General features: G+C 43.4%; 1 protein-coding gene across 1 annotated transcript in view; it reads right to left on the reverse strand.

Annotated features, from left to right (window-relative positions):
* The window catches only part of BLMH (bleomycin hydrolase), a 54,084-nt gene that overhangs the window by 8,140 nt on the left and 32,025 nt on the right, over positions 1-13,919 (reverse strand). The window contains exons 7-10 of the mRNA XM_069945641.1: positions 7,515-7,670; positions 4,869-5,027; positions 3,965-4,032; positions 2,317-2,434 (exon numbers count right to left, since the gene is read on the reverse strand). Coding sequence (XP_069801742.1) covers positions 2,317-2,434; positions 3,965-4,032; positions 4,869-5,027; positions 7,515-7,670 — 501 coding nt within the window. The remainder of the gene's footprint in view (positions 1-2,316; positions 2,435-3,964; positions 4,033-4,868; positions 5,028-7,514; positions 7,671-13,919) is intronic.

Consider the following 13,919-nt stretch of genomic DNA (forward strand, 5'->3'; position numbering starts at 1 on the left):
AAGAGACGCTTAACTTTCTCATCTTCAGAATATTTAAGAGGTAATCTAGCAATAAATAAATGAAAATTAAAAAAAAAAGAAGAAAGAAAAATATTCAGTATGCTGTATGTCCTCCAGTCTGGAGAGCAGGAGAGGTTTTATCTGGGGATTTGCTGCTGCTCTGGACAGTTCCTAACATGGACAGAGGTGGCAGCAGAGAGCATTACACCACTTCCTGTAGGACATGCAGCAGCTGATAAGTACTGGAAGACTGGAGATTTTATAATAGAAGTAAATTAGAAATTTCTGGCACCAGTTTATTTAAAATATTTTTTTTTTTGCTAAAGCTGTCCATTGAAACAAAACAAGTATTAGCTGAAATTATACCCCACCCCCCAAAAAAATAATTAAAAACACAATAATGCCAAAACACAAACACAAGTTTTTAGTCAAAAATTTATTTTATTTTAAACGTGCTCCCTCTAAACAATTAAAAAAAAAAAATCATTTCTTACTATGAATTCAAGCTCTACATTCAGGATTCCAATTAGGTCTCTATAACAAACGTTTAATATAAGTTTTATAACCAAAAGTTTTTGATTGTTTGTTTTTTGCTTTTAAAAATTGACAATTCATTGTTGTTTTTAAGTATCGAGGAGAGCTAAGAAACTGATCCTTAGTCAGATTCTATCAGTATCGAGTGGTTCTAGGTTTTACACATGTGACCAGAGATCTTGAAATTAAAATTACATACAAGGCCATGTGCATACACAGTAAGAGACCGGCCGTTCTGGGATCCGGCCGGGCGCATGGATGCGCCTGCATCGGAACTCTGCGGATGCTTACCGGCCGGATGATCTTTGCAGCCATAGAGTTCTGATGCAGTCGCATCCGTGCGCGTTCGCATCAGAACTGTCCACTGCACACTATGGAGCGTGCGGTCGTAGCCGCTTGCTTCATAGTGTGCGCTGACATGGTTTTCTGCGGCCGCTATTCATTGAACTGACATGACAGTTGTGGCGCCACTAGGGATCCCGGCCAGAGCGCATACTATGTGTACACGCTCCGGCTGGGATTCCTAGGCAGCAATGGCACGTATATTTCCGTATAAATCACAGCAGTTGTACAACGGCCATGGTTTTACGAAAATATACGGTGTGTGAACATAGCCTCATACAGGATTTGGCTCAACTGACAGATTTATGACCAAACCTTCCAAGCCACTGGACAAGAATTTTACCAGCATTGTATTAGTTTACACAACTGCCAGCACTGGTGGCTCAGCATGGCTGTAGGCTCCTTTTGTCGTCAATTTAAGTGACTTAAAATCCTGTGCAAGTGATTTCCGAGGAAATTGAAGCAGACTACCCCATTGGCATTTTGGATATACCGCTCATATTATGTATGCTTTCCTGCTTATACCTGCATTGTTCTAGAACACTGGTGTCAAACTCAGGCCCTCCAGCTGTTGCAAAACTACAAGTCCCAGCATGTCTGGACAGCCAAAGCTTTAGCTTTGGCTGTCCAGGAATGATGGGAATTGTAGTTTTGCAACAACTGGAGGGCCTGAGTTTGACACCAGTGTTCTAGAAATTACAAGACAGAATTTGTCTATGGTTGGAACGTGTACAGAAGAATCCATTTTGCCTTTAGTTCACACTACAGAATGCGGCGCCATGCGGGGGGCACTGATTCCGTAGTGTGAATGGGGCCTTCCACCGACTCATATGCTGGCTTGATTACATTTTAGGCTTCAGGTTAGCCAAGGATTAAAGAGGTTGTCCAGGAAAAACTAACTTGTACCCAATCCACAGGACAGGAGACAAGTAAGAGATTGTCGGGGGTCCGACATCTGTACCCCCTTCTGATCTTGATATCCCCCTCCCCCCAGGCTCCTTTGCTATGAATAAAGATGCAGGTATGGCACATGACCTGTGGCCCTATTCATTACTTTGGAGCCACTGGAGAGAGCAGAGTAAGCTGGAAGAGTGCTGTACATGGCTCTTTCTGACAGCTCCATAGGAATGAATTGAGCTGTGGGTCACATGCCGTACCTGCGTCACATGCCAACCCCCACAATCTCTTACCTGTCCCCTAACCTGTGGATAGGGGACAAGTTAGTTTTGCTTGGACAACGTCTTTAATTGCATACCTCTAACGTCTGTGAGCAGAACTTTGCCTTGGCTAGATGTTGAGGCTCATGTTATCAGTAGTAGTCATGCTCTGTATGAGGTATTGTAGTGTAATATCTCATAGGTTATAAAGGGGCAAAAGAAAATCTAGCACAAAGTGATTTTTAACCGGTTAAAAGAGTTCATATGTTATATGTCTCTCTACCTTCTCAGTGACAGCGGTAATAGCCATTGCATGGGTCATCATAGAGTCTCCAAAAATGAGTCTCTCTGCCTTGTTCAGGTTCTTGACAGAAACACCAAACACCAGCTCATGGTCAAAGCTAAAAGAAAAGATACATGGATATTAACTGCAATGAAAACACAACAGTTTTCTATAACTATTTCCAGTTTAATAGAGAGCAAATACAGCCTGCTCTCCGCCACATGAAGGAACTAAGACAGCTTATATGCTGAACAATGATAGAAGTAAGGCTGCTGCTTCTCTTGTCTGCTTCTGGCTCTGTTCACTATGTAGTGCAGGCAGCATCCCGCCAATCACGAACTGACGACCTATCCTGTGGACAGAGCATGAGCACATTTTGCCTGCAAAACTCCTTTTAGATAAGAATTTTTAAATTTTTTTCACATTTACTTTAAAGGAGAAGTCCGGCCAGACCCATTTTTTAAAGCAATTTTTGGGGAGGTTAAAATAAATAATCTGCTCTTACCTCCCCCACCCCAGCACTGGTGGCCGCATACCGCGGTTTCGGTCCCCCACCAATTCCTGGTCTGAGTGGAAACCCGGGTCGTGACGTGCGAGATGTGCTTTGCCAGCGGCCACACGCCACAGCCTGGGTCCCCGGTCAGGCACCGGATAGGGGATAAGTGTATGATCTCTGTAACCCTCTGATCTTAACAATGGGGGTCTTTAGTCTGTTGCTGTGATTGAGCACTGATCACACAGGCTTCCTGCCTCTCCATTTACAGTCTATGGGGTATAGTACTCTGCTATCTCCAGAAGGCCCACAGACAAACAGAGTGGTGGTGCACCAGTGAGACATTCCAGTCCAAGAGAATTGGGACCCCTGTACACAGGATTGTGGGGAGTCCTAGTGGTCAGACAGCTGCAATAATACGCCCCCTACAGTATGGATAGAGGATAAGTGTCATAAGTGGGACAGTGCATATAATAAAGTGGCCACCTTGATGTTCACTGTATTCAGGATTATACAGCGCCGGTCTATTACTGAGCACCGGCCGGGGATAAAGCACTGGAGGCAGGCCCTCCAGTGTGATGAACGGCCATCCCCTCTTTGACGCGCCTCTATTGATTCTAATGGAGCCGCGTCATAGAGGGGAGGGGGTTTCCTCTTACTGAGGGGCAGGCCTGTCGCCTCCAGTGCCTCACCCCCAGCCAGTGCTCAGTAATAGACTGGCACCATATGTGGGAACAGGACCGTGGTTCAAAAAAAAAAAAAAGGCCACAGTACCGACATCCCCGTGCCGGTGCTGGTCACAAAAGCAATGTATCAGGGGTACTTTCATTTTAATAAAGTTATATTACTTTGTAAATTAAAAACAATACTTGTTTTCTTACATTCTGGTGTCTGACAGCAATAAGCGGCTAATCTGCCCCCTCTGCTTCCTTAAAGGGGTTATCCAGCGCTACAAAAACATGGCCACTTTTCCCCCTACTGTTGTCTCCAGTTCAGGTGCAGTTTGCAATTAAGCTCCATTTAATCCGTTTCAAACCCCCATCCAAACTGGAGACAACAGTAGGGGAAAGTGGCCATGTCTGGATAACCCCTTTAATATTTATCAAGCCCACACATTTTTACTTATTTTAACATTTTTTTTTCCATCCAACTTACATGTTCAAATCATTGATTCCTAATTTCCCTTGAAAATGTTTTCCAACATCACATCCAAACCACACTGCCTATTATAAAATAACAGAGAATGATAGTAGTGAGAGAAGACAACACACAAATACATACACAGCCGTAAAAAATTAATAAAAACACAATAGAAAACATACAGTGCGCTCACCTATGACTGATAAGGGTTTGCTAGAAAAAAACTAAATAAAGTATAAATGTTTTGTAAGGTTTCAACCTCTGGGACCCTCAGGGATCAACAGATTATAGAGACTTGTATTGAATGCTGGAACGCAGCCTCCTCTTCAATCCTCAGTGACATATGTATTTATTCAGGATTATTGAAAGGGTATTCCACTCAGACATAACTTTTGATATGTTGCTGCCCATGGTGAGCCTAACAATTCCTTCCATACTTATCTATTCAGTCTCCTTCCCCCAGTTCTGCTGAAGACAAAAATCTATGTGTGAGCCTCTCTCTGTCTCCCCCCTCCCTTCTGCGACAGCTGATGTAAACAAGTCCCTGGCAGGTTTTATCTGCAATATTGTAGCTTCTTTGTGATGCTGGGAGGATTATTCAAAGAGAGTTCAGCAGCAACTTGACTTCAGAACAACCCTCCCAGCATTACAAAGAAGCTACAATGTTGCAGATACAGCAGGCCAGAAACTTGTTTACATTATCTGTCTCAGAAGGGAGGGGGGAGGAGAGGGAGACAAAGAACAGCTCACACACAGATTTTTGTGTCTTCAGCAGAAAGCAGCAGCTGAGAACTGAGGGAAGGACATGGAATAGATGATAACAAGTATGGAGAGAATTGCAAGTCTCCCCATGGGCAGCAACATACGAAAAAATGTGTGTGAGTGGAATAACCCTTTAAGCACAAGCTACTGTACCCACCTCGCCGTCCTTTATAGAGGCAGCCGCCAGCTTTTTAAGCACTTCAATAGGCTGATTATTATACAGTGTTTTCCTGCCTTCCACCATGTTTCCAAGAAACTGCACAGTATACAGCTTTTCAAAAGGGTTTTGTGGTCGTGGATCATTCACAAGGCAGATCTACAGAGAAAGAGAGAAACAAAGGTAAACTAAGCTGTAAAAACACCTAAACTGCTAAAAACACTTCCTATTATTTCATACAAGTTATTCTGTGAAGCATAAAAGGGTTAGGCCTTGTTCTCATCTGCGGGAGGGCTCTGTTCTTGGGGGCTCCACAGCAGAATTTAAACAGGGGGCCCCAAGTCGATTATTGCATGCCCAGTCATGGCTCCATTCACTGTGTAATGAGAACGGAGCAGTGGCTGAGTATGCGTGCATGCTGCTCCATTTACGCCAGGGAAAATTCTTGTCATTGGTGACGGTCCGGCAGAGTTGGTACCCTCTGATTAGCTAGTTATACCCTACACGGTGCATAGGATATAGTGTTTAATATTGGTATAAGCCCTTTAAAGTGTAACTGTACAGTAAGGCTGGGTTCACACTGCGTTTTTGCAGTCCGTTTCCCACCCTCAGAAGTGTGGTGCATTATACTCACTGCATTACTGTCGCCCCCGGCCACCATCTTGGCACAATGACGTGTGTGTGTGTGTGTGTGTGTATGTATATATATATATATATACACACCTGCGGCTTTGGGCCTGAGCGGGGCCTGAAGCGGCAAGTTGCTTCTCCGCAGGTCAGAGCACCACCTGCTGGGCCGCCCGCACTAATGAGATCGCCGCCAGGCCGCAATCTTCAAACAGCCGTGCAGGGGACACACTGGCCAGCCACCCGGGAGTCTAAGGGTGCGCCTCTCCAGGCTACCGCTGCACAGGCTCTGGCCCTGCCCGCTACACCCACTGTCACAGCCTCTGGCGCTGCCCGCTATACCAGCATCCCCGCCGCTACCTTCATACAGTGCGGCACACTGGTCTGGTCAATATACTGTGACAGAGGACTATACATATGAGTATAGAGAGAGAGTGTGCACTGTGTATGTGTGTGTATATATACACAGAGCACACACACCTTCTAGAGGGAGACCACAGTGGCACAGTGCATATGCACAATATTTTATATATATATATATATATATATATATATATATATATACATACACAGTGCACACTCTCTGTACTCATATGTGTAGTCCTCCATGTATGGAGGAGATTGTCACAGTATATTAACACTGTATTGTCTCCTCAATATACACTGTGCTGGACCTGGTGCTGTTTACACAGTCACTCTACTAACACAATATATACAGCTAGTGTCAGGGGGGGGGGGATAATGCAGGAAAGAGTAGGGATATGTACAGGTAGTGATTTAGCAAAATAAAAAAAACAAGATTTAAAATCAAGAATCGTCCATAAATGTTAAAAATCACAATAATAGTCGAGATTTTATTTTTTTGCCATATCGCCCAGCCCTACATCCCCCTACTCATTGCAGGGACATCTGCAAGGGAACAAAAACTTCTTAATATCAGTATGTGTGTGTATATATATATATATATATATCACACACACCATATGCATATATGACATGGGAAGTTGCTTTGCTTTGTTCTAAATCACTTTAAGAAAAAAAAAAAAAAAAAAAAAAAAAAAAACACTTGCTGGTTGCAAACTTTATTCAATATATTACGTTCCAAACAAGTTGGATATAATAAAATGTGTCTCTCATATTTCGTGACAAAACATTGTCCCAGTCGGCGCTCCTGAGTGACGGCTCTGATAGATATGCCGGCAAACAAACAGCGCAATGGGAAGTGGATGGGTGGGGGGGCTGTTTTCATAATCTCAGAGCCAGGAAGGACTGATAAAAACAAAGCAGGTGCTGAATGCTTCCTAGTCAGGACGCGGTATTCTTTGCTCTTGTATTTTTAAAGGCAAATATTCTGAAATAACAGCAAAATGCACTAAAACACTGTAGCACAATCAACTTCGGCTATACAACTATATGACTATATTTAAGCTTGCTGTTTGCTTAATAAGGTGAATAACACATCGAAAATTGACCGAAATTATTAAAAAGAATCTGTCAGCTCTGGACCATACTCAGGGCTCAAATGTCAAAGAGGTTGGGCTGAGCCACAGAATACACGCCTCCTCCCTCCCCTACCATCCCCGACTTACGACTGACAAAAAGACAGCTCAGTGCTGAAAGCCAGGCAATGTACATCTGTCAGTTGAGTCCTGGAGGGGTAGAGGAGGGAGGAGGCAGGCATGCTGCAGCTCAGCACAGCCTTTTTGACACTTAAACTCTGAGCAGGATCTAGAGCGGACATATTTAAGTAAAAATCAGTTTCCATGTCTACAAATAGACATTTATGCTGCATCTTATATGACGAAGATGGGAATACTTCTATAAACCATCTAAGGCCCCATTGCAGATTGCAACAGGATATCCCTGTACCTTTCTGGACCTCACTCAATGTCTCAACAAGTCCCTCAGAACTAGAAGAGAAGCATGAACAGTCCTACACCCAATCTTTTCCCATCTCAGACACAGAAGCTCAGTTGTATGATAATACAGGATGGCAGCTTATTTTACACAGAGAATTACCTTGTCTTCCACATTAAAAAGTGGTTTTACATGTTCCTTATAAAATTCCTGGGGCGTCATGGGTCCAATCTTGTGGTAAGTCTTCTCCTTGTCCCTAAACTCCCAGGTAAAGGTTTCTGGCGGGCTCCCTACACATATGCTAACCACTCGGTACACCTGAAGAAGAAAGAGCAGTCAGTTTAGCAACTTTGAAAGCAGACGAGAACACGCAAATTTTTCCTCTCACTATAAAGGAGGCCATACTGGTAATGACACAGATGAGCAGCTTTGCATACAGAAGCAGTAGAAACATCAATCCCCAAAACCTACAGAAAGCGATGCCCAATTCAGACATGGAGACAGCGGTAATGTAATGTTATCAGCAGATCGGGTAATGCTGCTGACTGTAGAGGACTGATCACTCAAAATATTAAAAATCCTGGGTCTACATACACACACACACACACACACGTACATAAGTAACAGACGGGCATACTCATACAAGTCTTAAAGGGGTACTCCGGCGATTTTTTCTTCTTCTTTCAAATCAACTGGTTTCAGATAGTTATATAGATTTGTAATTGACTTCTATTTAAAAATCTCTAGTCTTCCAGTATATATTTAAAAATCTCTAGTCTTCCAGTATATATCTGCTGCTGTATGTCCTGCAGGAAGTGGTGGATTCTTTCCAGTCTGACACAGTGCTCTCTGCTGCCACCTCTGTCCATGTCAGGAACTGTCCAGAGCAGCAGCAAATCCTCATAGAAAACCTCTCCTGCTCTGGACAGTTCCTGACATGGACAGAGGTGGCAGCAAAGTGCACTGTGTCAGACTGGAAAGTATACACCACTTCCTGCAGGACATAAAGCAGCTGATAAGTATATAGATTTGTAATTTACGTCTATTTAAAAATCTCAAGTAAAACTTTCTGAAACCAGATTTGAAAGAAAAAGATTTTTGCTGGACAACCCCTTTAAATAAATTCCCGTTCCCATTTACCTGGCCTGATTTCCATCCAGGCGCACACCTCTTAGTAAAGCCAATGAGACCTGTGCCTGTTGCAGGTCTTGCAAAGAAATCTACACCTGCTTCAGAGCTTACTCCCGTTTGCAGGCATAAACCATGATATAAACTACCCCTCCTCCTCGCCTTGCTGTGGGTGGTCTTCTCAAAGACAATGGCCACTATGCAAAATATATGGTGAGCTGAAAACTCATCACATGAGTCTTGACCACAAAAAATAGGGAAATATTCCCGAAGAGGTGGGGGGAACTTACTGGTAGATGGAAGACACATATATAGCTCATATAAAGGGCTCCCCTTCATCCTTCTCCCCAGGCCATGTCCTTGTCTACCCTGTGACTCCTAATCCCATACACATGTTCTATCAGATTATGTCTATATCAGTAACTCAATGGTCTTGGCATGATGTTATGATCTGTTCGGCATAGATTGTGGCATAGATGTGTGATGGCCCCTAGGGGGCAGAGTGGAGACCCAGAAGGAGGAAATAAGAGCATTAGACGGTCTATAAACAGGATACTGGGGGACTGCGATTACAGCTCATAAATATTGTGGTAACAATGGCATATAGCTGGTTATGGCATGATGGAAGGGCAGCAAGACAGCTCCATTAATCACTGCTATCAGCAAACGCTCAGCTTTCTGAGATATGAGGCAGAACACTAGATATGTTAACAGAGAAAGTAAAAAGGAAATGCCCAATTGTAATTCAATTCATTGGCAAGTCTGCCTACGGGCGGAAGACGTTAAACGGAATCTATGTATCAAGTAATGGGTATCAGCTGCCATGGACGGTTCATGTCGAGTTTCTGCCTTTATGTGTACACTTGTATCGTGTCTTATATTCATTTTTGCTCCCAAAGATGCACTAGGTCTTATTTTCAGGGGATGTCTTATTTTTCCATGAAGAATTCACATGCACAGCAGGGACAGCGTACGGTATGGCAGCTTCCGGCCACCAGGGGGAGCTCACCACAGCTCACTCGTACAGCACAGCAGGGACACAGTACAGTATGGCAGCTCCCAGCCACCAGGGGGAGCTCACCACAGAACACTGATATAGCAGAGCAGGGACAGAGCGTACGGTATGGCGGCTTCCAGCCACCAGGGGGAGCTCACCACAGCACACCCGTAGAGCACAGCAGAGACAGCGTACAGTGAGGCTGCCAGCTACCAGGGGGAGCTCACCACAGCAAACTTGTACAGCACAGCAGTGACAGAACATATGGTATGGTGTCAGACAGCAGAATAGCGGCAGACTGTGTGTAGCTCTACATGTGGCGGTAGGGGACAATGGGGATGGGGGCAGGTGACAGGCCTCTTGATACCTTGCCTGTAAATTTACAAGTGACGGCTGCAGGTTGGTGGCAGGTAACGGTCTTCATGTCCTGCATGCAGCTGCTCTGCACCGGATGGTGAAGGTAGGGGACAACGGCGGTGGGCTAAAAAGAATCCCAGCTGTATGCCCTGGTGTTCTGTTCGGTGGGCATGCTTCCAAACAAACACTTTGCTAGGTCTTACTTTCAGGAGAAGTGGTATATTTAGCAACCCAGCAAAACCTCTACTAGGTCTTATTTTCAGGTGATATCTTATTTTTGGGGAAACAGGGTAGTAGACATTTGACAGAATAAAACACAACATCTTTGTCTAATCGGAGGGTGCTGGCACTCATATACACAGCAAGTGGTGCTGGAAACCCTGCACCTTTATGAAAGAAATCAGATGTCTGATTATGTGCTCTTTGGCTTGGGCATAAAATCTTACAACAAGGTAAGCACATGGCACATGCACACTATGGAGAATGGCTACTTGCCGTACATTCCATTCTTTGCGCGTTTTCTATATAATAAATTTGAGATTCTTAAAGGGGTTGTTTACCAAATGTTTTTTCCTTTCAAATCAACTGGTGTCAGAAAGTTATGTAGATTTGTAATTTACTTCTATAAAAAAAAAAAAAACTCAAGTTTTCCAGTACTTATCAGCTGCTGTATGTCCTGTGGGAAGTGGTGTATTCTTTCAAGTCTGGGCAGCAGGAGAGATTTTCTATGGAGATTTGCTGCTGCTCTGGACAGTTCCTGACATGGACAGAGGTGGGAGCAGAGAGCACTGTGTCACACTGGAGAGGATACACCACTTCCTGCAGGACCACAGCAGCTGATAAGTACTGAAAGACTGAAGATTTGTTTTCTTTGGCACCAGTTGAATTGAAAGGAAAAAAATGGTGAACAACACCTTTAAATGAGGAAACAGATATAGAGCTTGCAGTCACTGTTTTCCTAACAATTACTCTTATTATAAATAGCTGGGAAAACACTGATCTGTATGTTCCTGCCAAAAATGTGAACTACGCCATCAATTTTCTTAGGATCAGAGCTGTGTCCTACAAGCCAGAGGAAGGACGCAGGCTATTTTTGAAGGCTTGCTTGCAGTGATCTCTAAAAATGTCCGGTACAAAGAAAGTCTGCTAAAAATAACTACAAAAAGGGGAGTATTTTTTATAAATAACTCTGCTCAGGAAAACAAACACACAAAAAAATATCCTGTATACTCTACCCGCTCCCCCACCACTGACATTGTGACCAAGCCAGTTATCACAGCGCAGGACTTCCTGGTTGGGGGTGGAGCCTGCTCAGGTGGAACACTGATTGGTTGAGCAGGCAATTACCGTTGTATTCCTTGGCACAGTGGGAGGGAACCCCCGCCCCTCTATGATGCGGCTCCATTAATTCTAATGAAGCTGCGTCAAATAGGGGCGCGGTTTCCTTCCACTGGGGCGAGCTAGTCTGTCTCCAGTGCTTCACCTCTGGCCATTGCCTGGGAATAGTAAGGGGGAAAAAGAAAAAAAAAAAAAAAGGACTGTACCACCGGATTCCCCACGCTGTCTATCCATGTGAAAATCTTAAAGCGAATGTACTGATGGTACATTCGTTTTAATGACATGCCTCCTGACTAATGATGTACAACACAAAATGCCTGCACCTATAGGCTCTCTTCATACATTTAAATATATAGGCTCCATGAATGTGAAAAGTCCTTATATTCACTCCATATAACTACTAGATAGACACCAATGCTATAATCACATACTTTAACCCCTTAAGGACAGAGCCTGAAATGGCCTTAATGACAGAGACAAATTTTATGAATATGACCAGTGTCACTATATTCATTAATAACTTCAGGATGCTTTTACCTATCCGGCTGATTCTGAGATTGTTTTCTCGTGACACATTGTACTTTACATTTCTGGAAAATTGGAGTCGATACTCATAACGAATCTTTATGAAAAAAAACCCAAATAACGTGAAAAAAATGTTAAAAAACTTTGAAACTTTTTTGCTTATACAGAAAGTGGTTATACCGCATAAATTATATATTAAATAGCATTAGCAACATGTCTACTTTATGTTGCCGGCATTTATTAAACGATCTTTCTTTTTTTTTTAGACAATAGAAAGCTTAAAACATTAGCAGCAAATTTCCACATTTTCTGTAAAATTTCAAAATCAGATATTTTTAGGGACCTGTTCAGGTTTAAAGTGTATTTGAGGGGCCTGTATGTTAGAAAGCCCCACAAAGCACCCCATTTCAAAAACTGCACCCCCCACACTCTGAAAAAGCATTTTAACCCTTTAGGGGAGTCACAGAAATAAAAGCTAAGTGTGTAAGAAATTTGAAAATTTTAATTTTCTGTGCAGAGATTTTATTGTAATCAAATATTTTTCATAATTATAAACCTATTACCAGAGAAATGCACCCCAATATTGATTGCTCCGTTTCTGCAGTTTATATAAATACCCCATATGTGGCCCTATTGCGCTATTTGACGCAACCACAAGCCTCAGATATAAAGGAGTGCCTAGTGAATTTCAACGCCTTTTTGACCGTACCACTTCAGGTTGGCAGAGGCTCTGGGGTGCCAAAACCTAAAAAACACCCCTAAAGGGACACCATTTAGAAAACTACACCCCTCAAGGAATGTAACAAGGGGTGCGGTGAGCATCTGGACCCCACAGGTGCTTCACAGATTTTCCGAACAATATGGCGTGAAAAAAGAAAAATTTATTTTTTACACTAAAACGTTCTAGCCTTCAATTTTTCATTTTCTTAAAGGGATATAAGGAAAAAAAAGACACAAAATGTGTAGCACAGTTTCTCCCGAGTACGGAAATACCGCACATGTGGCGATAAAGCGCCAAGGGGGCGCAGGACGAGCCTCCAAAAGGGAAGAAGCGCCAATTGGCTTTTGGAAGCTGAATTTCACTGGAAAGGATTTCAAGGGCCATGTCGCATTTACGGAGCCCTCGTGCTGCCAAGACACTGGAAACCCCCCACAAGTGATTCCATTCTGGAAACTACACCCCTCAAGGAATCTAACAAGGGGTGCAGTGAGCATATGGACCCCACTGGTGACGGGCACAAATGTGGAACAATGTGACGTGAAAGGGAATATTTTCATTTTTTCACTTTCATGGCACAAATGTGCCCGTCATCAAGGGGTCCATATCCTCACTGCACCCCTTGTTAGATTCCTTGAGGGGTGCAGTTTCCAGAATGGGGTCACTTGTGGGGGGTTTCCAGTGTTTTGGCAGCACGAGGGCTCTGTAAATGCGACATGGCGTTCATCATCTATTCTAGCCAAATCCAACCTCTAAAATCCAAATGGCGCTCCTTCCCTTCGGAGGCTTACCCTGCGCCCATATGGCGCTTTATGTCTACATGTGGGATATTTACGGACTCAGGGGAAATTGCTCTACACATTTTGTTTTTTTCCCCCTCTTTTAACCCCTTGAGAAAATGATAAATTCAAGGCTAAACCAACATTATAGTGTAAAAAATGTAATATTTCATTTTCACGCCACATTGTTCCACATTTGTGCCCGTCACCAGTGGGGTCCATATGCTCACTACACCCCTTGTTACATTCCCTGAGGGGTGTAGTTTCCATAATGAGGTCACTTGTGGGGGGGGGGGGGGTTCAACTGTCTTGGCAACACAGAGGCCTTTTGAATGCAACATGGCCCCTCAAAATCCATTCCATCCAAATCCAGCCTTCAAAAACCAAATGGCGCTCCTTCCCTTTGGAGGCTTACCCTGCACCCGCATGGCGCTTTATGTCCACATGTGGGGTATTTCCGTACTCAGGCGAAATTGCGCTACACATTTAGTGTTTTTTTTTTTATCTTTTAGCCCCTTGTGAAAATGAAAAAATCATGACAAGATTTATGATTTAGAGTAAAAATTTTACAAAAATTACACTAAATGTTGGTCTAGCCTTGATTTTTTCCATTTCCACAAGGGGTTAAAAAAGAAAATGAACACAAAACCTGTAGGGTAGTTTCCCCTGAGTACGAAAATACCCCACATGTGGACATAATTTGCCATATGGGCACAGGGCAAGCC

Source organism: Dendropsophus ebraccatus, chromosome 11, assembly GCF_027789765.1.
Source record: "Dendropsophus ebraccatus isolate aDenEbr1 chromosome 11, aDenEbr1.pat, whole genome shotgun sequence".
Lineage (NCBI taxonomy): Eukaryota > Metazoa > Chordata > Amphibia > Anura > Hylidae > Dendropsophus > Dendropsophus ebraccatus.